The following is a 26,054-nucleotide window of genomic DNA, read 5'->3' as shown; positions in this document are numbered from 1 at the left end:
GCCACTTCCTCCTCCTCGTGATTGGGATCCACCACAAGACATTTCTCGGATGTCTCACTAGATCCTCAATAGGATTCACTTCTTCTCGCCTCCCGATCGGTTCAGCAACCGATGAGGCCCTTCAACACTAGAAAGGGTTATCGACTCCTTGGGGGTATACATCTGCCCCCAAAATATTTCGCTCGCCAAGGGTTATCGACTCCTTGGGGGTATACAGTGCCCCCAAAATATTTCGCTCGCCAAGGGTGTGGTCCACTAAGCGTTAGTGCTAGGGGTGGTTTTAACTACTTCGTTACCTTTACCGATGATTATTCTAGGTATGGTTTCGTATACTTAATGAAGTATAAGTCTGAAACTTTTGAAAAGTTCAAAGATTTTAGACACCAAGTAGAAAACCAACTCGGTAGACGTATTAAGAAACTACGATCCGATCGTGGTGGCGAATACTTAAGTACTGAGTTTTTAGACTATCTTAAAGAGAATGGGATTCTGTCTCAATGGACTCCTCCTGGAACTCCTCAACTCAATGGAGTTTCTGAACGTCGGAATCGAACACTGTTAGACATGGTTCGATCTATGATGGGGTTCACCGAGCTACCGGCATACCTGTGGGGTCATGCACTCCTAACTGCCGTGTATTTGCTGAATAGGGTTAATACCAAAGCAGTTAACTCCACACCTTATGAACTTTGGCACTCCAAGAAACCCACGTTTAAACATATTAGGATATGGGGTTGTCCCGCTTACGTGAAGCGGCTAATGGGAGATAAGTTGGATGGAAAATCCGACCTATGCTATTTTGTGGGGTATCCCGAGGATTCCATGGGATACGAATTCTACTATGTTTCCGAGGCTAAGGTGTTCGTCTCGAGAAATGCCGTGTTCCTTGAGAAGGAATTTCTATCGGATAGAAAGGGCAGTGCAGTTGATCTCGAAGAAGTTCGAGAACCACAATCTGAAGTTCAAGCACAACAATCAGATAATGAACCAATTCAACAAACCACTAATATACCTCCTGAACCGTCGCTGCGTAGATCCGAAAGAGTTCGGAGGGCGCCCGATAGGTTATTCCTTGTTGATGAAGTTGACCAAGGATGTGATCCTAGAACTTTCAACGAAGCTGTATCGGATACAGACAAGGGACATTGGCTAAATGCCATGAAATCCGAAATGGACTCTATGTACTCCAACAAGGTATGGACCTTGGTAGATCCACCCGAGGGAATTGTTCCCATAGGCTGCAAGTGGTTCTATAAGAAGAAAATTGGAGTAGATGGAAAGGTATCGACCTACAAGGCTAGATTGGTAGCGAAGGGTTATACTCAAAAGCAAGGAGTTGACTATGAGGAAACCTTCTCTCCAGTTGCTATGCTTAAGTCCATTAGGATTTTGCTGGCCATCTCTGCGTGGTATGACTACGAGATATGGCAAATGGATGTGAAGACCGCTTTCCTTAATGGGGACATTCAGGAAGAAATTTACATGGCGCAGCCGGAAGGCTTCATATCTTCTGGAGATGAGCAAAAGGTTTGCAAACTCCAGCGATCCATTTATGGATTGAAACAAGCATCCCGTAGTTGGAACAAAAGGTTCGACACAACTATCAAAGAGTTTGAATTTGTGAAAAACCCGGAGGAACCTTGTGTCTACAAGAAGGTTAGTGGGAGTGCAGTGACTTTTCTTGTACTTTATGTTGATGACATACTACTCATTGGGAATGATGTAGGGATGTTGCAGTCGACTAAAGTATGGTTATCCACACGTTTCTCGATGAAGGATTTGGGAGAAGCATCCTACGTATTAGGAATACGGATCTATAGAGATAGATCGAGGAGATTGCTTGGCTTGTCCCAATCCATGTACATAGACACCGTTCTTAAACGGTTTAGCATGGAAGAATCCAAGAAGGGATTCTTGCCAATGTCCCATGGGGTTCGTCTCTCGAAATCCATGCGTCCTCAAACGCAAATGGAAATCGAGGAGATGAAAATGACACCTTATGCATCCGCTATAGGAAGCATAATGTATGGCATGCTATGTACACGACCTGATATTGCGTATGCTGTGAGCGTCACAAGCAGATATCAGTCCGACCCCGGCCCAACCCATTGGAAGGCTGTGAAGGACATTCTCAAGTACTTGCGAAGAACTCGAGATTTGTTTTTGGTCTATGGGGATACCGAGTTGAAATTAGAAGGCTTCACGGATTCTAGTTTTCAATCGGACGTGGATGACTCGAAGTCAAACTCGGGGTATATATTCAAAGTCAACGGAGGTGCCGTGTGTTGGAAGAGTTCCAAACAAGGCACGACGGCTGATTCCACCACCGAGGCTGAATATATTGCAGCATCAGATGCTTCAAAGGAAGGGTCATGGATTAGGAAATTCATCAAAGAGTTGGGTGTATTTCCGAACGCTAGCGATCCAGTACGGCTGTACTGCGATAACAACGGAGCCGTAGCGCAAGCTAAGGAACCAAGAGCTCATCAGAAGTCGAAGCACGTGTTGAGAAAATACCATGTGATCCGAGAGATCATAGAGAGAGGTGAAGTCAAGCTAGACAGAGTCACCTCGGAGGACAATATTGCAGATCCCTTCACCAAGCCATTGTCAGGATCAGTCCACGAGAAACATCGAGAGTCGATGGGACTTAGATTTATGAGTAGTTGGCTTTAGGTCAAGTGGGAGATTGTTAGAGTAGGTGACCGGCAAGCCAACTTGTGGCTGTGGTCTTTCTCTTTTCTTTGTAATAAAACAATCGTTTTTCGTTCGTAATAATAAAATATCTTATTTGGCATTCTATATCTGTTATCCCATGCAAGCAGCATAGATATAGTCCTAACGAGTTACTCTATTACTGTGAGTTGATCTAGTAGAATCGTGAGATAACTCAGCAATGTAATGTAACTGTTAAACCTTGTTCATAGTCGATGGGTTACGCCAATAATGAGGATACCGGCCTTTCCCTTTTGAGACTAGCACTTAGTGTATGTGTACTGCGTCTCATCAGTCATCGGTGTTGTGACATCGGCATACTTGAGTGGGTGCTCATATTAGATGAGTTCACTGAACTCCCTCGCCCTAGAAATCTATAAGTGGTTCTCATTCATCGAGTAATAGGTTTCTAAGATATAGTTGTACACCATTAGTCCTTAAGACCCAGACATCACCGTGACTTCACTAGAGGACCGATTGTATCGTGACCTGTCCCTGAGTCCCACCGCGGACCGCTCCAAGGGCCAACGTTCGTGCAATCCGAAATCTAGTGTGAAGTCTGTGCATTGTAGTAGGGGATTCGAGCGCTTGAGTAGTCATGTATGTCCTGTGTGTTCTGACGGTTTATAATCCATGGAATCTCTGGCCAGAGTTGATAGTGGGGTGATTAGGGAAATGTGTTTCCCTAAGTCGCACACGAACGGATTTATAATACCTAGAACGTTCGCACGGTTATTGAACTTTATAAGAGGTCTCGGTGAACCAATGCCTTTAGTTCAATCGGGACATGTGCTACGAAGGGATCGTACTGTACGCTAACTATATCATAAGGTTCTTGCAGGCACTTCATTTGTATCTAGGGAATCATGATGCGTAGTTGCTAGACGCCAATCTTGATTCGTTGGGCACCGATTTGATCGGGATTAGGTAAAATGAGTTTTACTCTAATCGGGACTCTTGGGAGGAGTTCGTATAAGAACAATGTGTTGTTCGAATCACAAAGAGTTGTGAGCCCACGGCTAGCATACACCTGAACCATTGAGGGTCACACTTCTTGTGTAACATGGATCCTTGATAACAATGAGCATAGATTAATATGTTAATCTTTGCAAAGTTGGAGGTCAATATGATTGAGTCCAAGATTCGTGATTGTGGATTACGAGTCGGAATAAACGTAGAGAAAGAGACATGCGGAATTAAGTGAACTTTCTAAATTGGGAAGTCTCCCGATTTAGCAAGTCCACTGAAGTGGAAGTTTCCAATTTTGGAAATTGGAAATTTCGAAGAGGCACTCGTATCGACGAGGACTTTGAGCTCGTCACAAATATAATTTTGTTATAATTTTGTGGACGATCGTTTATTAGAAACGAGGCCGACGAGGGGATGGGCTTAATGCATCAGTGGGTCAAGCCCAATGACTTAAGCCCGCTAGGGTTGAAAACCCTAGGTATAAATAGACCTCAAAAAGAGTTTTGAGATCAGATTTTCAGCAACAAAACCCTAGCCGCTCAAGCCCTAGCCATCCTCCCTCTCGGCCGTTGCTGCCCCGCCGCACCGCCGCCGTCCGCCGCCGGAATCCGCCGGTTTTTCCCTCTCCTTTCTCTATCGTATTCCCTTGTTATCTAACCCCTTTGTATCTAGTGCTACAGTAAGGGGAGATCCGTTTATTCGAGGTGAAACCTAATTGGAGAGGAGTTGCTGCCCCGACGGAATTGCCACACCGCCGCACGCGCCGCTGCACCGCCCACGCGCCGCCGCCGTTGTCACGCACGCGCCGCCGTCGCTCCACCTTCGGACCAGCTGCCGTTCGGTGGTGTTCCTGCAGCCCCGAGGATTGGTAATCGCAGCTTGTACGTGATTGGTTCTTGATTTCGATTCGTCGAAATCACACGCTACAAGAGGTAAATGAATCGAAACTTTCGTAAATTAATTCGAGCATGTTTTGTATGATTATCAATTTGCGAGCATAAGTAATACGTGATTACATGTTTCGATTTTGTATAATGAAGTATAAGCATGTTTTGTGATTTTCGGTTTTACGTATTTTTCAATTAAATCGAAAAATTACCATATGTATGGCGGAAGCGTTAAGGTACGTTGACTATGTGATTAGTTTATGCATGTAATCGAAATTAGTTCGATCTAAAAATTTTAAATTCCGCTGCGTATACATGCACGATCCCCAACATCATCGACTCTCTGGGGGTCTACTTCCGCCCCCCTCTAACGGTTCAGATAACCGAAGAGGACCTTCAGCGTATGATCGCCGAAAATTCAACAATATCAATTTCTACTTGCCCCTCTAACGGTTCAGATAACCGACAAAGACCTTCAGCATACGACCGCGAAAGCTTCAACCCGTGTTGTCACTGAAGCAACGACACAACCGTGTGCATTCACCTCAGACCATAGGTCTCGAGCGCCTCATCCTACAGTGGGTGGTTAACCCATCCCAACGTTGGGCATGGAGTATCTTGTTAACCTTTCAACCCCAAGTGGGTTCACATCACATCGCAAGAGACGAGTATAATCTTCCTACTCAAAAAATAGAACATCCCAAGGGGTGATCATCAACCACCAAAATAAAATTAAAAAAAGGGGTAAAATCGCGCACACGACCCCAGAAGAAAAAAGAAGAAAAAAGAAGATGAAAAAATACAAGAACAAGAAGAAGAAAAAAAAAAGTAAAAGAAGAAGAATTAGAAGAAGAAAGAAAGAAGAAAGAAGAAGAAAAAGAAAAAAAAAAAAAATAGAATTGCGCGTGCACAGCACGCGCTAGACATGCGCCCAGATCGCGCGCGTCAGCACGCCCGCGCGCCTCCCACCAAACGGCTCCCTCCAAACCGCGCGTCAGCCCCACATGGCTGCATTTACCTGTCTCGGGGCGCGCGCGCCACTAGTTACACAAAAAAAAAAAAAAAAAAAAAAAAGGAAAAGAGGGAGCTGTTGGGTTTCGGGCACGCATACGCAGCGGAAAGCAAAAATTTTATGCGAATTAAACGGCTTTAAATCACACAAGTACATGCCCGACAAATTAAATCAATTAATTGCGTACCTTTGCGCTTCCAGCGAAATTAAAAACAACATACATGCTAATAAATTTAACCGAATTTAAATCAATTAACATGCTCGCAATTTAAACCAAATAACATGCTCGCAACGATTTAATCGATTACACATAATCACATAAAATCATACAAACACAAGCATGAAATCATAGTTTAAATTAAACCCTAAAACGAAACTAGGGTTTCGAGTATTTACCTCTTGACGCGTGAGGTAGGAGCGAACGATTCGTCGTGATTACTACGGAAACCAATCCGTAGAATCGGGGCAGCAATGGAGCAGCAGCAGCGGCGGTGTGGCAGCTCACGGCGGCGCGTGTACAGCACGCGCGGTTGTGCGAGGCGGCGCGTGGGGCAGCGTGCGGCTTCGGCTCGTGCGTTGCTCCTCGATTCTTCGATCTACGGTCTTCCTCCTCTCGGATTTCACCTCGTATACTTCGATCTACTAAACCGTGGCACTAGACACGAAGTAGTTAGAATAAAACGGAAAGAAAATAAAGGAGAAAGAATACCGAACAAGAGCCGGCCGAGGAACGGCCGTTTCCGGCGACGGAGCGGCGGTGGTTGCGCGGTGGTGGCCGCGCGGAAGAGAGGGCGAGAGAGAGAGGGTGGCCGATTAGGGTTAGGGTTTTTGTGTGTGTGTGTGCTAGGGTTATAAATCATGTATTTATAGTCCCTAGCATGAAACCCTAGCGGGCTTAAGTTGGACTGGGCCCAACAACTTAAGCTCGTTAGTTTCTTTAATCGCTCGTATCTCTCAATTCAATGATCGAAAAATTGTAGCGATTACAATTTCCGAGTCATTATAATTTTCTCGTCATTACGAGTGCCATCTCTTATTTTCCAACTTTCCAAAAGTGGAAACCCTAGTTCAGTGGACTTTCTAAATTTGGAAACTTCCCGATTTAGAAAGTTCACTAACATGTTCGCTTATTCTTTTCCTTTTCTTATTCTCATTCATAATTCCAAATTACGAATGTTGGACTCAATCATATTGACTTCCAATTATGCAAAGATAAACTATTTTATCTCTGACCGTTTATTCAAAGATCTCATGTGCACGAGCAGTGTGACCCTCGATGGTTCAGGTGTAAGCTAGCCGTGGGCCCACAACTCTTTGTGGTCAAAACTCGTCCCCTTCGAGTTACAATTAAGATGAAGCTCGTTTCACCTTAATCACCCAACGAATCAAGATTGGCGTCTAGCAACTACGCGTCATGATTCCCTAGATACAAATGAAGTGCCTGCAAGAACCTTCAGATATAGTTAACGTACAGTACGGTCCCTTCGATTCATATGTCCCGATCGAACTAGAGGCATTGGTTCATCGAGACCTCTTTATATGTTCAATAACGGTGCGATCGTTCTAAGTGTTGTAATCCTTACGTGCATGACTTAAAGAATCGAATTCTCTAATCATCACTTAGTCAGCTCTGGCCAGAGACTTAGAATGAATACAAACTTTCAGAACACACAGGACATCCAAGACTATTCTAGCGATCGAATCCCCGACTACAATGCACAGACCTCCCACTAGATTTCGGACTGCACGAACACTGGCCCTTGGGATGGTCCTCGGTGGAACTCAGGGACAGGTCACGATACAGCTGGTCCTCTAGTGAAGTCACGGTGATGTCTAGGTCATAAGGACTAATGGTGTACAACTATACCATAGATATCTCTACTCGATTATTGGGAACCACTTAGAGATTTCTAGGGTGAGGGAGTTCAGTGAACTCGTCAACTTACGAGCACCCACTTGTGCATGCCGATATCACAATACCGTTTACTGATGAGATGCAGTACACATACACTAAGTGCTAGTCTTAATGGGAAAGGCCGATATCCTCATTAGTGGCGTAACCCTTCGACTAGGAACACGTTTAACAGTTATAATACTTAAGTAAATATCTCACGATCCTAACGATCAATTACTAGTACTTGTAATAACTGTAAGGACTATATCTATGCTTGTGACAAAGGGACAAAGATATAGAATGCCAATGTGTTTTATCATTAATACGAATAAAGGTTCGTTTATTACAATAATAAATACGAAAGACCACAGCCACAAGTTGGCTTGTTGGTCACCTACTCTAACAATCTCCCACTTGACCTAAAGCCAACTACCCATAAACCGCAATCCCATCGACTCTCGATGTTTCTCATGGACCGATCTTGGTAAAGGCTTCGTGAAGGGGTCTGCTACGTTCTCTTCCGAGGTGACTCGTTCTACCTTAACTTCACCTCTATCAATGATCTCTCGGATCACGTGATACTTCCTCAGAATATGCTTCGACTTCTGATGAGATCGCGGCTCCTTAGCTTGTGCCACGGCTCCGGTGTTATCACAGTACAACGGTACTGGATCACTAGCATCAGGAATGACACCCAACTCTTGGATGAATTTCCTTATCCAAGTCCCTTCTTTTGCAGCTTCGGACGCTGCAATGTATTCCGCTTCGGTAGTGGAATCGGCCGTCGTGCTTTGCTTGGAACTCTTCCAACACACGGCACCACCATTAAGCGTGAATATGAATCCAGAATTCGACTTCGAGTCGTCCACATCCGATTGAAAACTAGAGTCAGTGAAACCCTCTAATTTCAACTCGGCACCCCCATAGACCAAAAATATATCCTTAGTTCTTCGTAAGTACTTGAGGATATCTTTCACGGCTTTCCAGTGAGCCGGGCCGGGGTTAGACTGATATCTGCTTGTGACACTCACAGCATACGCAATATCGGGTCTAGTACATAGCATGCCATACATTATGCTTCCTATGGCAGAAGCATAGGGCGTCCTTTTCATCTCCTCGATTTCACTAGGTGTTTGGGGACACATAGATTTCGAGAGACGAACCCCATGGGACATTGGCAAGAATCCCTTCTTGGATTCTTCCATGCTAAAACGTTTCATAACGGTGTCTATGTACAGGCTTTGGGACAAGCCAAGCATCTTTCTTGCTCTATCTCTATAGATGCGTATTCCTAATACATAAGATGCTTCTCCCAAATCCTTCATTGAGAAACGTGTGGACAACCATGCTTTCGTTTGCTGTAACATTCCTACGTCATTCCCAATGAGTAGAATGTCATCAACGTAAAGCACTAGAAATATTACTGCCCTCCCACTAACCTTCTTGTATACACAAGGTTCCTCCGGATTCTTCTCAAAATCAAACTCTTTGATAGTTGAGTCGAATCTAATGTTCCAACTACGGGATGCTTGTTTCAATCCATAAATGGATCGCTGGAGTTTGCAAACCTTTTGCTCACTTCCAGAAGATATGAAGCCTTCCGGCTGCGCCATGTAAATTTCTTCCTCAATATCTCCATTAAGGAAGGCGGTCTTCACATCCATTTGCCATATCTCGTAGTCGTACCACGCAGCTATGGCCAGCAAAATCCTAATGGACTTCAGCATCGCGACCGGCGAAAAGGTTTCCTCATAGTCAACACCTTGCCTTTGAGTGTATCCTTTTGCTACCAATCTAGCTTTATAGGTCGACACCTTTCCATCTACTCCAATTTTCTTCTTATAGATCCACTTGCAGCCTATAGGAACAATTCCTTTAGGTGGATCTACCAAGGTCCATACCTTGTTGGAGTACATGGAGTCCATTTCGGATTTCATGGCAGTTAGCCAATGTCCCATGTCCGCATCCGATACGGCCTCATTGTATGTTCTTGGATCTCGTCCAAGATCAACATGATCTTCATCATTTTCGAGGAGGAATAACCTGTCCGGTATTTTCCGAACTCTTTCGGATCTACGTACCGTAGGTTCAGGAGGTATATTAGTGGTTTGTTGTTTTGGTTCGATTACTTGTTCTTGCGTTTGAACTTCATTTTGTGGTTCTTGAACTATTTCAAGTTCTATCATGCTGCCCTTTCTATCGGATAGAAACTCCCTTTCCAAAAAGGTGGCATTTCTCGAAACAAACGTCTTTGCTTCTTTGACATAGTAGAACTCGTATCCCATTGAGTCTTCGGGATACCCCACAAAATAGCACAAGTCGGATTTACTATCCAACTTATCTCCCACTAATCGCTTCACATAAGCGGGACAACCCCATATCCTAATATGTTTGTAATTGGGTTTCCGGGAATGCCAAAGTTCATAAGGTGTGGATTTAACTGCTTTGGTGTTAACTCTATTCAGCAAATACGCGGCAGTACGGAGTGCATGACCCCACAAGTATGCCGGTAAGTTTGTGAACCCCATCATTGATCGAACCATATCTAATAAAGTTCGATTCCGACGTTCGGACACTCCATTAAGTTGAGGAGTTCCCGGTGGAGTCCATTGGGACTGTATCCCATTTTCTTTTAGATAGTCAATGAACTCGATGCTCAAGTACTCTCCACCACGATCGGATCGCAGCTTCTTAATACTTCGTCCGAGTTGCTTTTCTACTTCATGTCTAAAATCTTTGAACCTTTCAAATGTTTCAGACTTGTACTTCATCAAGTACACATACCCATACCTAGAATAATCGTCGGTAAAGGTAGCGAAGTAGTTATATCCACCCTTCGCACTAACACTTAGTGGACCACATACGTCTGTATGGATCAAATCCAAAAGACCTTCGGCTCGTTCCATTACCCCTTTGTAGGGTGACTTGGTCATTTTCCCTTTAAGGCAAGATTCACAAGTTTGCAGTGATTTCACGTCCTCCAAAGAGAACAATCCTTCACTAACAAAATCGTTCATCCTTCTTAAAGAGACATGACCTAATCTAGCGTGCCAAAGTTGTGCGGGGTTTTGATCTATCTCCTTACGTTTTGCTGATACAACGTTAATAGGTATTTCACTTGGATTTAGTTCATATAAGTTGTTTAATAGCCGTCCTTTGCAAATTAAATTCTCATTCTTTTGTATAATGCAAATCGAATTTCCAAAAACAAAAGTAAAACCTTCAATATCTAATACAGGAATAGAAATAAGGTTTCTAATGAGCGACGGAACAAATAAACAATCGTTCAAAACAATAGGAAAACTAGAATCCAAAACATTTAAGTAAATAGTCCCAATGGCTTCAGCAGCAACTCTTGCTCCATTCCCCATCCTTAGGTAGGTCTCACCCGCTCTAAGTCTTCGACTTCTTGTCATTAGCTGCAAATCATTGCACAAATGTGAGCCACAGCCCGTATCCAATACCCAAGAAGAAGAGTTGACAGACAAATTTACGTCAATGAAATACGTACCCTTTTCAGAACCTTTCTGCTTTAGGTAAGCCTTGCAGTTGCGGCGCCAATGTCCTTTCTTTCCACAGTGATGGCAAGCATCATCAACTTGTTTGCTAACCTTTGCTTTGGGGCCCCCACTGCCTTCACCCACTTCGAACTTGCTGTTTGGGAAGGAAACTCTTTCCTTTCTCTTCTTTTGGAAAGAACTCTTCTTTCCAGAAGGAGCAGCAATGAGAACAGACTTCTCTTTCTTAATGGTGGACTCGAAGCTGACCAACATGTTCATTAACTCATCCAAGGGAGGATCTAGTTTGTTCATGTTGAAGTTCACTATGAACGATTCATAGGAACTAGGAAGAGACAACAGGATCAAATCCAACGAGAGCTCGGCCGGGAGGGTGACATCAAGATTCACTAGCTTTTCAAGGAGAGTGATCATTTTGAGACAGTGCTCGTGGACCGAAGTCCCTTCGCGCAGTCTCGCTGTGATCAACTCCTTTGTAGCAGCGTACCTCGATGCCCTAATATTCTCACTATACATGCTATCGAGATGAGCCTTTATATCGAAAGCATGCAAGTGAGACTCATATTTCCTCGCAAGCGCGGGCTCCATGGCGGCTATCATATAGCACCTAGCATGAGTGTCATCTTTCTTCCAAACTTCATAAGTTTCCTTTTCAGCATCAGTCGCTGTGGCAGGTATAGTGGCGGGAAGCCTCTCGTTCAAAACGTAGAGACGCCCCTCAACAGTTAGCACAAGTTTAAGACTACGCAACCAATCTAGGTAATTAGGGCCATTGAGTTTATTGTCGAGGATTGACATTATGGGATTCTTAGACATAATTATCTGAGACATATAGAGAAGAGGATTATTAGAGATTCGCGTTAAATGATTGTTACAATTAAATGTTTGGACTTATGTTATTTAATTGTTCTCCCACTAATTTTATCGAGTTCCACTTCCCTCTAGTAGACAAACGAGAAAACTGATTTTTCTTAATGGGCTTTAGGTCCAATAGACAAATATAACCCGTAGTTAATCTAGCCCGATTATATTTGCCCAAAGGTAGATCACAATCAATCATATCCACAATATGACCCTAAATTAATTTTCCTCACACTTGATAATGACCTAAGTTAATCTCGCGAATATCAAAATCGTCGTGTGTCAAGTCTAACCTACCAATCAAAGATGCTCATAGAACTCGATTATGCCAAACTAATGCAGTCCCTAGTTAATCTAGCCGACCACGTTAATTCAACATAACCCTTTTCTATGGCTACCTTCATCATTATGTCAATTGAATTACAGCTTACTCTACCATAGCACTCCCCGCTAACACGGCTTACTGCACTATAGTAAAGGGCTACACATAATCCAACCGTTGGCAGAAGGAAAGAAATAACTCAACAGATTGGGTTTTTCTTTACAGCTTGAAATGATTCTTAATTAAAAGAATGAGGGGTTTTGATTAAGTGTTTTATCTCATCAGAAGGTTTCGGATTGGTCTATGTGATTCCTACATCTATGTTCTCTAAAGGTATATGGAAAACGCATATTGTCCTAAGAGGAACATACGACCTAATTTCATAATTAATTACATTAATTAATTATCGAGTTTTCAAAATAATTATAGAACCTCAACTAGCATAAGTCATTCAAATAATGTTGAGGTACTACTAATTAAGTTGAACTTATAATCAATATTATATATGTGTTCTATTAATTGAAATCAATTTAACAATTTAAATTAATTAATTAATCTAACACCTATTTACTAAAATAGATGATTGTCGATCCAATTATCTAATTGGGATTAATTGAAAATAATTTTCCAAAAATTAAAATCAATTTGTTTTAAGTTTAATTTTAGAAATCTGAAATAATTTTTTTTTTTTTTTTTTTTTTTTTTTTTTTTTTTTTTTTATTTATTTTTCAGTGGTCCGGTTCGGCCCAACCGGTCTGACCGGTTCGGACCGAATCGGGCCGGTTCTGTCCGGTCCAGCTGATCCAAAACAGTGGGCCGGGTCAGTCGGACCGAGAACCGGTCTGACCGACCCGAATCCACTTGGATTCGGTCAACTAAACCGCACACAACCATCGAACCGGCCGGTTCGGCCGGTTCGATCCGAACATTTAAAAAACCGACATTTTAAAAACAATTTCAGATCCGATTTTCCAATTTTAAACAATTTTAAAGCTGGAAAAATTCTAAACAATATTTCAAAAATATTTTAAACTTACGAAAACTCCCAATTACATAATACGACAATCGCTACTTTAATAAATCGAACATGCATATTAAAATGAAACGCAATTAATTGCGCAACGAGCTCTGATACCACTGTTGGGTTTCGGGCACGCATACGCAGCGGAAAGCAAAAATTTTATGCGAATTAAACGGCTTTAAATCACACAAGTACATGCCCGACAAATTAAATCAATTAATTGCGTACCTTTGCGCTTCCAGCGAAATTAAAAACAACATACATGCTAATAAATTTAACCGAATTTAAATCAATTAACATGCTCGCAATTTAAACCAAATAACATGCTCGCAACGATTTAATCGATTACACATAATCACATAAAATCATACAAACACAAGCATGAAATCATAGTTTAAATTAAACCCTAAAACGAAACTAGGGTTTCGAGTATTTACCTCTTGACGCGTGAGGTAGGAGCGAACGATTCGTCGTGATTACTACGGAAACCAATCCGTAGAATCGGGGCAGCAATGGAGCAGCAGCAGCGGCGGTGTGGCAGCTCACGGCGGCGCGTGTACAGCACGCGCGGTTGTGCGAGGCGGCGCGTGGGGCAGCGTGCGGCTTCGGCTCGTGCGTTGCTCCTCGATTCTTCGATCTACGGTCTTCCTCCTCTCGGATTTCACCTCGTATACTTCGATCTACTAAACCGTGGCACTAGACACGAAGTAGTTAGAATAAAACGGAAAGAAAATAAAGGAGAAAGAATACCGAACAAGAGCCGGCCGAGGAACGGCCGTTTCCGGCGACGGAGCGGCGGTGGTTGCGCGGTGGTGGCCGCGCGGAAGAGAGGGCGAGAGAGAGAGGGTGGCCGATTAGGGTTAGGGTTTTTGTGTGTGTGTGTGCTAGGGTTATAAATCATGTATTTATAGTCCCTAGCATGAAACCCTAGCGGGCTTAAGTTGGACTGGGCCCAACAGCTTAAGCTCGTTAGTTTCTTTAATCGCTCGTATCTCTCAATTCAATGATCGAAAAATTGTAGCGATTACAATTTCCGAGTCATTATAATTTTCTCGTCATTACGAGTGCCATCTCTTATTTTCCAACTTTCCAAAAGTGGAAACCCTAGTTCAGTGGACTTTCTAAATTTGGAAACTTCCCGATTTAGAAAGTTCACTAACATGTTCGCTTATTCTTTTCCTTTTCTTATTCTCATTCATAATTCCAAATTACGAATGTTGGACTCAATCATATTGACTTCCAATTATGCAAAGATAAACTATTTTATCTCTGACCGTTTATTCAAAGATCTCATGTGCACGAGCAGTGTGACCCTCGATGGTTCAGGTGTAAGCTAGCCGTGGGCCCACAACTCTTTGTGGTCAAAACTCGTCCCCTTCGAGTTACAATTAAGATGAAGCTCGTTTCACCTTAATCACCCAACGAATCAAGATTGGCGTCTAGCAACTACGCGTCATGATTCCCTAGATACAAATGAAGTGCCTGCAAGAACCTTCAGATATAGTTAACGTACAGTACGGTCCCTTCGATTCATATGTCCCGATCGAACTAGAGGCATTGGTTCATCGAGACCTCTTTATATGTTCAATAACGGTGCGATCGTTCTAAGTGTTGTAATCCTTACGTGCATGACTTAAAGAATCGAATTCTCTAATCATCACTTAGTCAGCTCTGGCCAGAGACTTAGAATGAATACAAACTTTCAGAACACACAGGACATCCAAGACTATTCTAGCGATCGAATCCCCGACTACAATGCACAGACCTCCCACTAGATTTCGGACTGCACGAACACTGGCCCTTGGGATGGTCCTCGGTGGAACTCAGGGACAGGTCACGATACAGCTGGTCCTCTAGTGAAGTCACGGTGATGTCTAGGTCATAAGGACTAATGGTGTACAACTATACCATAGATATCTCTACTCGATTATTGGGAACCACTTAGAGATTTCTAGGGTGAGGGAGTTCAGTGAACTCGTCAACTTACGAGCACCCACTTGTGCATGCCGATATCACAATACCGTTTACTGATGAGATGCAGTACACATACACTAAGTGCTAGTCTTAATGGGAAAGGCCGATATCCTCATTAGTGGCGTAACCCTTCGACTAGGAACACGTTTAACAGTTATAATACTTAAGTAAATATCTCACGATCCTAACGATCAATTACTAGTACTTGTAATAACTGTAAGGACTATATCTATGCTTGTGACAAAGGGACAAAGATATAGAATGCCAATGTGTTTTATCATTAATACGAATAAAGGTTCGTTTATTACAATAATAAATACGAAAGACCACAGCCACAAGTTGGCTTGTTGGTCACCTACTCTAACAGGAGCAGCACGTGGAGCTCATCAATGCTCCTCCCAAAGCAAGTCTCTCTCCTCCATTAATGTGCGTCCCATCACCCCATCATCTCTCCTCTACATCAAATCGCGCGGTCCGCTTCTTCTACATCAAATCGCGCGCTACTCCATCAAGTCGCGCGGGTATGTCTACACCTAACCGATCGCGCGCGGTTTTCTACTGGTTAAACATAATTGCGTGGGAATTTCGACCCGCTCAACTAAATCGCGTGCCGATTTCACCTCGATTCATCAAATCGCGCGAGAATTTTAACGCGCTCTATCAAATTGTGTGCGCTCTCCAAATAAAAATTATTATTTCTCCACACCACGCCACCAGTTATCAGTACACCACGACACCGATATACTCTCGACACGATTCGGTATCATTTTCGACTAGGGTCCCACATCGAATCGAGAGTGGGGGGCTTGCGAGACAAACCCACAGCGAGATAACTCCCACGCGGAGAGAACTCGCTCCGTCCTACAACCCTTGCGAGACAACTCCCATGAGGAGCAAACTCGCTCGGACCTACAACCCCTTGCTAGGAAAATCCCACGAGGAGCCAACTCCCTCGGGTCTCATAACCACAGTGAGATAACTCCCACGAGGAGACCACTCGCCCCGTCCCACAATTCGCAGCGAGATAACTCCCACGAGGAGCCAACTCGCTCAGTACTACAACCCGTAGCGAGACAACTTTCACGAGGAGCCAACTCGCTCGGTACTACAACCGGCAGCAAGACAACTCCCACGAGGAGATAACGCGCTCAGTCATATAACCCGTTGCGAGACAACTCCCACGAGGAGTCAACTCCCTCGGGTCTACGCGAGATAACTCCTACGAGGAGACCACTCGCTCCATCCTACGACCCGCAGCGAGGCAACTCCCACGAGGAGAGAAATCGCTCAGAGCGACATCAATCCGCACACTCGTCAGTCGCGCGTCATCCTATGGTTCTACAACTTCACTGCGAGACAACTCCCATGAGGAGACAACTCGCCTGAAACTCACTATATAATCGCAAGCTCAAGTTAGCACGATTACAACCCTAGAAACACTTAGAAATATTATGGGAATCTATATAGCCTGGCCAGCTTGATTACTCAAATTTATCTACTTGTTTTTCGATGGGTCCTTCATTAAAACGTGGCCACGGTCCAAACATACTTACGACCCACGAGGTCTAACAAAGGGCACGATCCCCATATAAAAATCTTGAGAGCCTGACCCCCTCCTCAAGTACATCACGCACAAGGCTATATGTAAACACATACAAGCAACGCGTCACAACATTGACAATGTCGATAAATAACAACTCCCACGAGGAGAATACTCGTTTCGTGCTACCACATTATCGCGAGACAACTCCCACGAGGAGATAACTCGATCAACTCTATTACCCCGCGACGAGACAACTCCCACGAGGAGATAACTTGATCCGAGCTATTACATCGTCGCGGGACAACACCGACGACTCAAGTAACTTACATCGCGACAACTTGGTTGCGCTACTCGCCAACGCGCCTTCACGCCCCTCCGACACACGCTCCGATGCGTTTTCGCACACCATCGACTACTACAATTTTTACTCTCGACATGATATGTCACCCATTTCAACATGGCTCCCACATCGACTCGAGAGTGGGGGGCTTAATGATATGCCTAATTGGCCCAACCCAATGGGCCTACAAATTATTTACCTACTGGGCCACGAGCCCAATATCGAAGACCACTATCACCGAGGCCCAATCACCTTCAAGCAAGGTTTGGGCCCGACAATCTCAACTAAGCTATAAATACACCTTTTAACTCATTCCATAAGGTAGGTTCTATTAACTGAGCAATACTACAATACGTATTCTCTGGACTATTTCTACTATCTGCATGTCTGACTTGAGCGTCGGAGGGGTTTCCGCCGGATCAACCCCCGGCTTAGTTCATGTGTGCTCATTTTGCAGGAACCTCAGGACCATCAAGTTGTCAAGCTACTGATCTGCTTTGCTCATTTTCTACACCACCCTAGGTGAGCTATATTTTAGCATCATATATATATATATATATATGTATATATATATATATATGTATATATATATATATATGTATATATATATATATATATATATATATATATATATATATATATATATATATATATATATATATATATATATATGAAAGTGAAAGATATACATTAATATATATATACAAATAAACATCTCAATTAAGAAAAACAAAATCTGTCAAGCATTTCCACCTCTCTGTATTACCTCTGTGTTTTTTTTCCATAGGAACAAAAAAAAGTTTATTTCTTCAAGTTTTTGGAGTATAAAATCATGGCCTTCCTAGTTCCTACACACACGCTCCTCTTTCGACCCTCAACAACACCTGTCGCTGCTCCGCCGCCGCCGCCGCCTTCTTTATTATCAAATATGAAAATCTTCCCAAACCAATAAAATGGCCTCTGCATATAAACTCGAAGCCTTTGTAATTTGACTCCGATTACGGTGAACAATAAATCGCGGATCATCTTAATCCGACTCCAAACAAACCCAAATCGCACTTACAACAGCCTAGCCTTCATTGTAGTTAGGTGAGGAGGAATCCGGATCCGAATCCGAATCCGATGGTTCCGACCCAAAAGTCAACAAATAGCACCCAAGCCAACTGGTGACCCACCAAATCCAACAGCAGCGCTAGAAATTCCAATGCATCCAAAGTCAGTGCTTCCGTTACTCACTCCGGTGAAATCCATCGGCACAAAATGGGTGCTGCCACGTCAATTGGACTCTACTAATTTAATTTCGCAGCATAAAATAATAAGGGTAAAAATGTAAATGCACATTATTTCTAACGGTGTTAAATTCCTAATGTTTGACTGTTAAAGTCATGGACTATTTTGTTACGTTTTATAGTGTAGGGGGGTGTTCGAGACAGACCCCATAGTTCAGGGGTGCAAACTGTACTTTCCCCTTTTTTTAACACAAACAGTAAATTAAAAAAAAAAAAAAAGAACAATATTAATATGACACTGCAAAGAGTGTCTAATTATTTCTTGATGAACCGGAGCAAGAACAAAGATACAAGAAATGGAAATATGAAGGGATGCAATAACTCCATTGTTGTTGCTGTATGAGAAGCTTAATTAGGCTGTTTTAGGACAGGGGTTTAACTTATGTGTTCCGTTTATTTATATATGGATTAGTAATTGTAGATAGTGATTAGTGAAATCGCATGTGTACTGGGAAAAATGCATTTTTAGCCCCTTAAATTTACCTGAATGTCACATTTGGTCCCTATGTTTAAAAAACGCATTTGGTCGATGGTACCAACAAAATATCAACACATTTTGGTCATTTTCGTCAATTTTTCATTAGTACCTAACGAAATCAAGTATGTTCTTGTCATTGTCTTAACTAACGTACTAATAGTATTGACGAAAATGACCAAAACTGTTAAATTATTAAAACATGAGGAATCAAATGTGTTTTTTTTTATAAACATGGGATCAAATGTGCAGTCAATGCAAACTTGAAGGATGTAAACTATAAATTTTCCTGTTTTAACTTATCTGCTATGCTTAATTATGGATTAATGATTATACAAGTGATTAGTGAACCCCGCATGCATGTGTCTAATTTGTTAATAATTTTTGAATCTCACTAAAAACAAAAAGTGAGACGAGAGAATCTTGATTACTCAGATAAGCTAAGATGCCTCCATTGTTATCTTATTTAGTTTGTATTTTAACCCACCAACTCACTTCCATAACATTGTTTAGATTTATATATAATTATCCAAGCAAGCAAGAGAGAGTTTTTCGTGATTTGATTTTTTTCAGGGATTGACTGTAATTTTCCATAAACAATTTTTATTTTGTTTTTATTATTTTAGAGAATAATTAAAAATGAATTTATCGTGGTTTGTACATTATGTTACAAATTATCGTTTCTAAAAATCAATCTTGATTAATCTAGAATTATAATATGGAAAAAATATAATTTTTGTCCCTCAAGTTTGCATCTACTTTACATTTTGTCTTCATGTTCTCCAAAAACACATTTGATCCCTTATGTTTTAAAACTTCAACACTTTTAGTCTTTTACGTCAATTTCCTGTTAAAACTAACAAACTTAAGCGTGTGCCCATCACTGCCTTAACTAACAGATTAACGGTAAATTGATGGAAATGACAAAAAATGTTACATAATTGGGACATGACGGACCAAATGTAGTTTTTTGTGAATATTAGGGTCAAAATGTGAAATTAGTGCAAACTTGAGGGATAAAAACTGTAATTTTCCCATTATAATATTAATATAATATATAAAAGGACAAATTACGGCCACCCCCTGATGTATGGTCAAATTACGAAAAACCCTCTTGTTTGGATAATTACAGCCACCCCCTCTTTTTAAATATTTTTACGTAAAATTTATGTAATTCGGTTATTTACCGAACCAAATCGTATATTTAGTTCGGTAAAAGGTATGAAATGTTGGCGTACCGAAATTTTTGTCGGTTTTACTGAATTAACATCCCTAACTTTACCTCTGGAGGGGTCTTTTCGTAAGATAAATACATAGTTGAGGGGGTGGCTGTAACTACCCTAACATGAGGGGGGTTTTCGTAATTTGACCATAACTCAGGGGTGGCCGTAATTTGCCCTATATAAAATTCCAGAAATTGTGTAACCGTATCTACAACCAAGTTCTACAATGGCTGCCTTTGTTTAATTTTGAAAAAATATTAAAATTTGTTAAGGGTGTGTTTGGAAATATTATTTGCACGATGATCCATATAAAAACATACTGTATATATTAAGCACAAACTATATTAAACATAGTCTCCAAATTAAATTAAGAGTAAAAAGCAGTTTGCCCCCTAAACTATGACCCGTTTTGCGCTTTGCCCCCCAAACAATTTTTTTTTGCACGTTTTTACCTAAACTCGTTTTTTTGTTGCACGGTACCCTAAATGTGGTATTTTCCGGCAAATGTGACCGGAATCTCACGCACGTGCCATTCACGCGAGATTTGGAGGGGCAAATTTGTCTTTTTACTTTTATTCATGTCTGACCTCAGCAACTCACCCAAAACCACCGTTCTGCCCTTGATCGCCGCCAGATGAAGTGGGCTCCTCCCATCTCCGTCCAAAACACAGCACATCGAAGAATCTATTGAAACTAGCTCCTTCACTATTGTCACGTGCCCTTTTGCTGATGCAAAGTGAAGGGCTGAAGACCCTTTTGAATTCAGTGATTTTGATAGCTAGGAATTTGTGCTAAGAAGTTTGTTGATGAATTCCACGTGTCCCAGAAGCACTGTTGTGCGTAATTGATTTTCAGACATGGAAGAAATGCTTGAGCTTTGGAGGAGTTGACGATTTTCTTCTAGAAGCTCTGTAAGAAGTGAAATTGAGCCTATTATTGCTGTTTTTTTTATCAAATTTTTTTTTTTTGATTCTGATTCTGAAATTATGAAAGATTTTTTTTTATTCTGATTATGAAAGTATGAAAGATTTTTTTTTTTTTTTTTTTTTTGAGGATTTGAGCTTTATTTGCAGACTCCAATTAGGACAGGGTTTTTTTTTTCTTCAGGGTCCAGAGTCAAAGGTTGTGAATCGGCGGCTGGGGGCAGCGAGATTTTCTGGTTGGCCGCTGGGATGGGTTGGGAGGGTGGTGGGCGACAGAAAGAAGAAGATGGTACTTTTTTTTTTAAATATATTTTATTTTTATTTTTTTAATTATTAATTCATAATTAATATATAGGATATAAATGTAGTGACGAATTTACCCCTGCAAATATCACGTGCAACGCACGTGTTTTAACATTCCGATCAAAATTGTCGGAAACTTAAGTTTAGGGGGCACCGTACAACGAATTAACGAGTTCAGGTAAAAACGTGCAAATTTTTTTTATTTAGGGGGCAAAGTGCAAAACGACCCATAGTTTGGGGGGCAAATTGTTTTTTACTCTTAAATTAAATATTAAGAGTGGCAACTACAAGAAGAGGAATAGCTTTATGCACCGTATTCCCGGGAATTTCACTCACATCCAAATCTTTCCCTCGTAATCCATTCGGCAATTCCCAGTTAAATTTATGCACAATATTTGCCAACACAAACTCGATAGTAGCAACCGCAAACGAAATCCCGGGACAACCCCTTCTCCCCGCTCCAAATGGAACAAGTTCAAAGTCGAAGCCCTTAAAGTCAATACTCTCATTCTTCGAGTTCTTCAAGAATCTCTCCGGCTCAAACTTCTCCGGTTCGTTCCAGGACTGTGGGTCCCGCCCTATGGCCCACGCGTTAACCATGACTATCGTTCCCTTTGAAATATCGTACCCCATTATCTTCACGTCTTTGTCCGCCACTCGTGGTACTACTATTGGAATTGGTGGGTGATAACGAAGACTTTCCTTGATCACGGCTTTTAAATAGTCCATTTTCTCCAAGTGTTCGTCCGTTATGTCGTGTTTGCTTCCTCCGACGATTTTCCGTACTTCATTTTGCAATTTGTCCATTACGCTAGGGTTTCGTAATAGTTCGGTCATCGTCCATTCGAGAGACGTGGATATGGTGTCAGTCCCGGCTATAAATACATCCTGCGGGGGTAGATATAACAATTGATGAAGCAAAAAGAGGGCTTGGAATTTTTTTACAATATGGTTAAATTTCAATGGAGAATGCATTAATATCTATAGTAGAATTACCTTATTGATTTAATACTCGATTACTATACAATTTCGTTTTAAATAACATTTTTGGCCGGTCGCAACTTGTCGACCACGTGATTAATATATTAATAATTCACTAAGGTCCCGTTTGGTTGGCAAGATAAGATTAGCCAAGATAAAATTAAATAATCTAATGAGACTCGTTTATTTTATTGGAGCTTGAAACGTCCAACAAAAAAAACTTGTTAATTAGAAAGCAAGATAAGCCAAGATAATCCAAGATAAGTCATGATTATATAATTTTGGCCGGTCGACCCGGCAATTTATTGAGGATACCATACATCAAATTAGGTCAAACTATTTAGTTAATTATAGCTTATCTTGACAGCCAAACGGGGCCTTAAATTTATAAGATAATAACATGAATTCGTATAGAGTTGTTGATATATATAAATTAATATCTCCTTATTATAGTAGTCAAACCTACCAGTTTCAATTTAATCACCACTATCAATTTCAGTGATATTCTCTACTATATTGTAACTAGGCACTTCTTTTGTCTACGTCCATAAATTAATTATTATTAGTTAAGTAATTATTTTAACATATTTTTATTGAGTAATACATTAGTTTATAAATGTTTAACTGTATAATATATATACGAAACTATAAGGACGACTTACCAGAAGTAATGCTTTGATGCTATCTCTATCAAACGACGAGATATCGGCATTGTCGTCGTCGTAAATTTCAAGCAAAATATCAACAAAGTTTTCGCCATTTTTCCCCTTGGGAGTTTCCATGTGTTCTTGAATCACACCCTCAAGAAAATCATCCAATTCTTTCGCAACTCTATCCATTTTCTTGTCGATGCCACTAACACGATTAATCCAACTTAGCCACGGGATAAAATCCCCGATACTAATCGCACCCAAAAGCTCCGACACATCCGCTAACAGCATCAAAAACTTCTTCCCGTTTTCCGAATCGCTGTACTTGTGCCCTAAAGCCGATCTGCAAATCCCGTCAACAGTCAACTCCGAAAACATCTTGGTCAGATTCATCGTACTACCTAAAGAAGAATATTCTTCGATCCTTTTAACGAAAAAGGCCGTCTCTTCTTCCCTGATTTTACGAAAAGATTGAACCCTTTTGTTGCTAAGAAGCTGGAGGACGAAAATGCTCTTCATCTGCCGCCAGTATTCGCCATAGGGGGCGGTGACTACATCTTTGCAGCCGTAGAGAAGCTTCCGGAAGGCCTTTATTTGGAGCCGGTTTGCGAAGTTGGTGTCGTGGGTTTTCATGATTTCGCGAGCCGAGTCAGCCGACGAGCTGATTAAGACAGGGACATTGCCGAAGTGGAGGAGCATAAACGGGCCGTGTTTCTTGGCTAGGGTTTGGAGATTCCGATGAGGTAATGTGCCTACTTGGTGGAGGTTTCCGAGTATGGGGAGCTTTCTTGGTGAGGAAGGTAGGGTTTTTTTGTGTAAACTAGGTTTGTTGAACCATTTGGTAATGAGAAAGAGAGAGAACAAGAACAAGGATGTGAGAAGTGGGAATGTATAGGGGTGAAACTGAATTTCTTGCATTGTTGTTGGTTTAATTTGCAAATGCGAGAATATTATGATAAAGTTCTGTTCGGGATGGTATTTATTGCCATGGAAGTGGACTTTTTTCCTAACTAAAGACAAGAAAGTGAGACGAAAGAATCTTGATTTTGGGATGTACTCCCTCCGTTCCAATTTAAATGACGTTTTGGGTTGTTGCACGCATATTAAGAAATTCAATAAATGTGTATAGATTATAGTGAAAAGCATAGGAAAATACTAATATATCCTTGACATTAATTATTTTACAACTAACTAATTATGAGTGATAAAGGGTAAAATTAAAAATAGTGCAATTAATGATGCATTGAAAATGTAAAATGACAAATAATTTGAGACAAAAAAAAACTCTCTAAAAAGACATATAATATGGGACAGAGAAAGTACCTTATATTCTTCTAGTGTTATAATTTATTTCTAAATTTATATAATAAGAAATTGGAAAAATATATAGTTTCCGTCATGAAGTTTGCACCTGTGTTACACACAGATACGCCTAATCTGAGAAGTGTCCACGCGTCGGATACGTTTCCGACACGAAACGCTATGCTTGGGAGGCCGTGTCAGTAATTATTAAATAGTTGGACACGCGTATCCAAAATTAATACGCATGTCAAAGAAGAGAAAAAAAATTTGCAAACCTTTTTGAAAAGTCCAAAAGGCAAAAGTCAAAACCTATTTTACCTTTTCTATTATTAGGCTGTACCCTAGCCTAAATTTCTTTCTTGCAAATTACTCTGAAGAAAGCCAGAAACTAATATAATAATATTATATATTAGTTTTTAGTTTTTACTTTTTTGTTTATACTAGTATTTGAATAAATATATAATGTAAATTTTAAATTGTAAAAATAAATATTTTAACAATTTACAAATAGACCCCTATATTTTTAATATTTACACGTATCCCCACGTTCCCGTGTCCTACTTTTTTTTATTAAAGGTTTCCCGGTGTCCGTGTCCGTGTGCCGCCGTGTCCCCATTCCTGTGTCTATGTAACCTAGGTTTGCACTAATTCCACATTTTAAAAAATTCAACATTTTAATCATTTCCGTCTATATTCCCTTAGTCCTAATGGAATGAAGCGTGTGTTCGTTGCTGCCTTAACTCATGGGCTAATGGTTACTTGACGAAAATGATAAAAAATGTCGAGTTATTGAAATATGAGGGATAAAAGTGTGTTTTTTGTAACTATTGGGGACCAAATGTGAAATCAATGCAAACTTGAGGGGTGACAACTGTAATTTTACCAATAAGAAATAGTAAAGTATAGACTGATAGGTGCATTATTTAAGAAAAAGTTTGGCAGGAAAAGTGTAGACACTAGTTTGATGAAGTCAAGTTGACCCAATCAAATATAAATTAATGATCTACGTGGATTTAAAATTCATTATCGAAACCATCGTGTTTAGTAACTATTGCGGTCAAGTAAATATTAGATGTGACTAAAAGTCTAAACCCATGGATTCGATATCGACTGTAAATTGTGAAAATAGAAAAGAAAAAAAAAGGGGGTAAATACCACTCAACCCATTTGTGGCTTGAACATTTTGCACATGACCTTCTTATAGTATGAAATTAGGCATATAATTCCATTGTGGTTTGGATATTTTGCACATGACCCACTTATGGTAAAATTTAGGGACATAAACAGTAATTTTCCCTCTCAAACACACTTAAATGGAAAATTGCAATTTGAACCTCACAAGTTAGCGCTGATTTTTCATTCAATCTCCCATATTCACAAAAAAATACATTTTGATCCTTCATGTTTTAATAATCAACATTTTGGTCATTTTCGTCAATTTACCGTTAATTCTGCAGTCAAGGCAGTGACATGCACACACTTGATTTCGTTAGTACCAACGAAAAGAACCACAAGTACTTAAATTTTTAAACACGAAGGACCAAATGTGTTGTTTGTGAACATGGGATCAATTAAACATGAAATCGCTACAAACTTGAGGGACGAAAACTGTACTTGCCATCAGACTTAAATTATTAAATATAGCTTACATCCCAAAATAAAATAATCATTGGGAAAAATACAGTTTTGATCCCTCACATTAGCATCGATTTCACATTTGGTCCCTCATGCTTAGAAAAATCACATTTGGTCATTCATGTTTCAAAAATTCAACATTTTTAGTAATTTTCATCAATTTCGTTAAAACTAATGGAATCAAGTCTATGTCCATCAACGACTTAACTGATAGACT

General features: G+C 40.9%; 1 protein-coding gene and 1 long non-coding RNA gene across 3 annotated transcripts; one reads left to right on the top strand and one right to left on the bottom strand.

Annotated features, from left to right (window-relative positions):
• Window positions 1-20,306: 20,306 nt before the first annotated feature.
• LOC105950425 (cytochrome P450 71A8) lies at window positions 20,307-23,931 on the bottom strand. Of its 2 annotated transcripts, XM_088817089.1 has the most exons (3): window positions 22,913-23,931; window positions 21,527-22,157; window positions 20,307-20,398 (listed from the first exon to the last, which is right to left on the bottom strand). In XM_088817089.1, the coding sequence occupies exons 1-2, from the start codon at window positions 23,816-23,818 to the stop codon at window positions 21,534-21,536; spliced, it is 1,530 nt and encodes a 509-aa protein (XP_088673215.1). In that variant the 5' UTR covers window positions 23,819-23,931; the 3' UTR covers window positions 20,307-20,398; window positions 21,527-21,533. The 2 variants fall into 2 exon arrangements, with proteins under 2 accessions (XP_088673215.1, XP_012829227.2); XM_012973773.2 differs by lacking the exon at window positions 20,307-20,398 and having other exon boundaries at window positions 21,449-22,157.
• Window positions 20,360-21,434, top strand: LOC148771311 (uncharacterized). The gene is made up of 2 exons (XR_016030930.1): window positions 20,360-20,954; window positions 21,151-21,434. It is a non-coding gene; the product is annotated as an uncharacterized LOC148771311 (long non-coding RNA).
• Window positions 23,932-26,054: the final 2,123 nt, after the last annotated feature.

This window comes from Erythranthe guttata, chromosome 4 (genome assembly GCF_056151865.1).
Source record: "Erythranthe guttata isolate IM_541 chromosome 4, IM_541, whole genome shotgun sequence".
NCBI classification, from domain to species: domain Eukaryota; kingdom Viridiplantae; phylum Streptophyta; class Magnoliopsida; order Lamiales; family Phrymaceae; genus Erythranthe; species Erythranthe guttata.
Note: the sequence above shows the minus strand (reverse complement) of the source record. Positions and strands in the feature narration are given on the sequence as shown.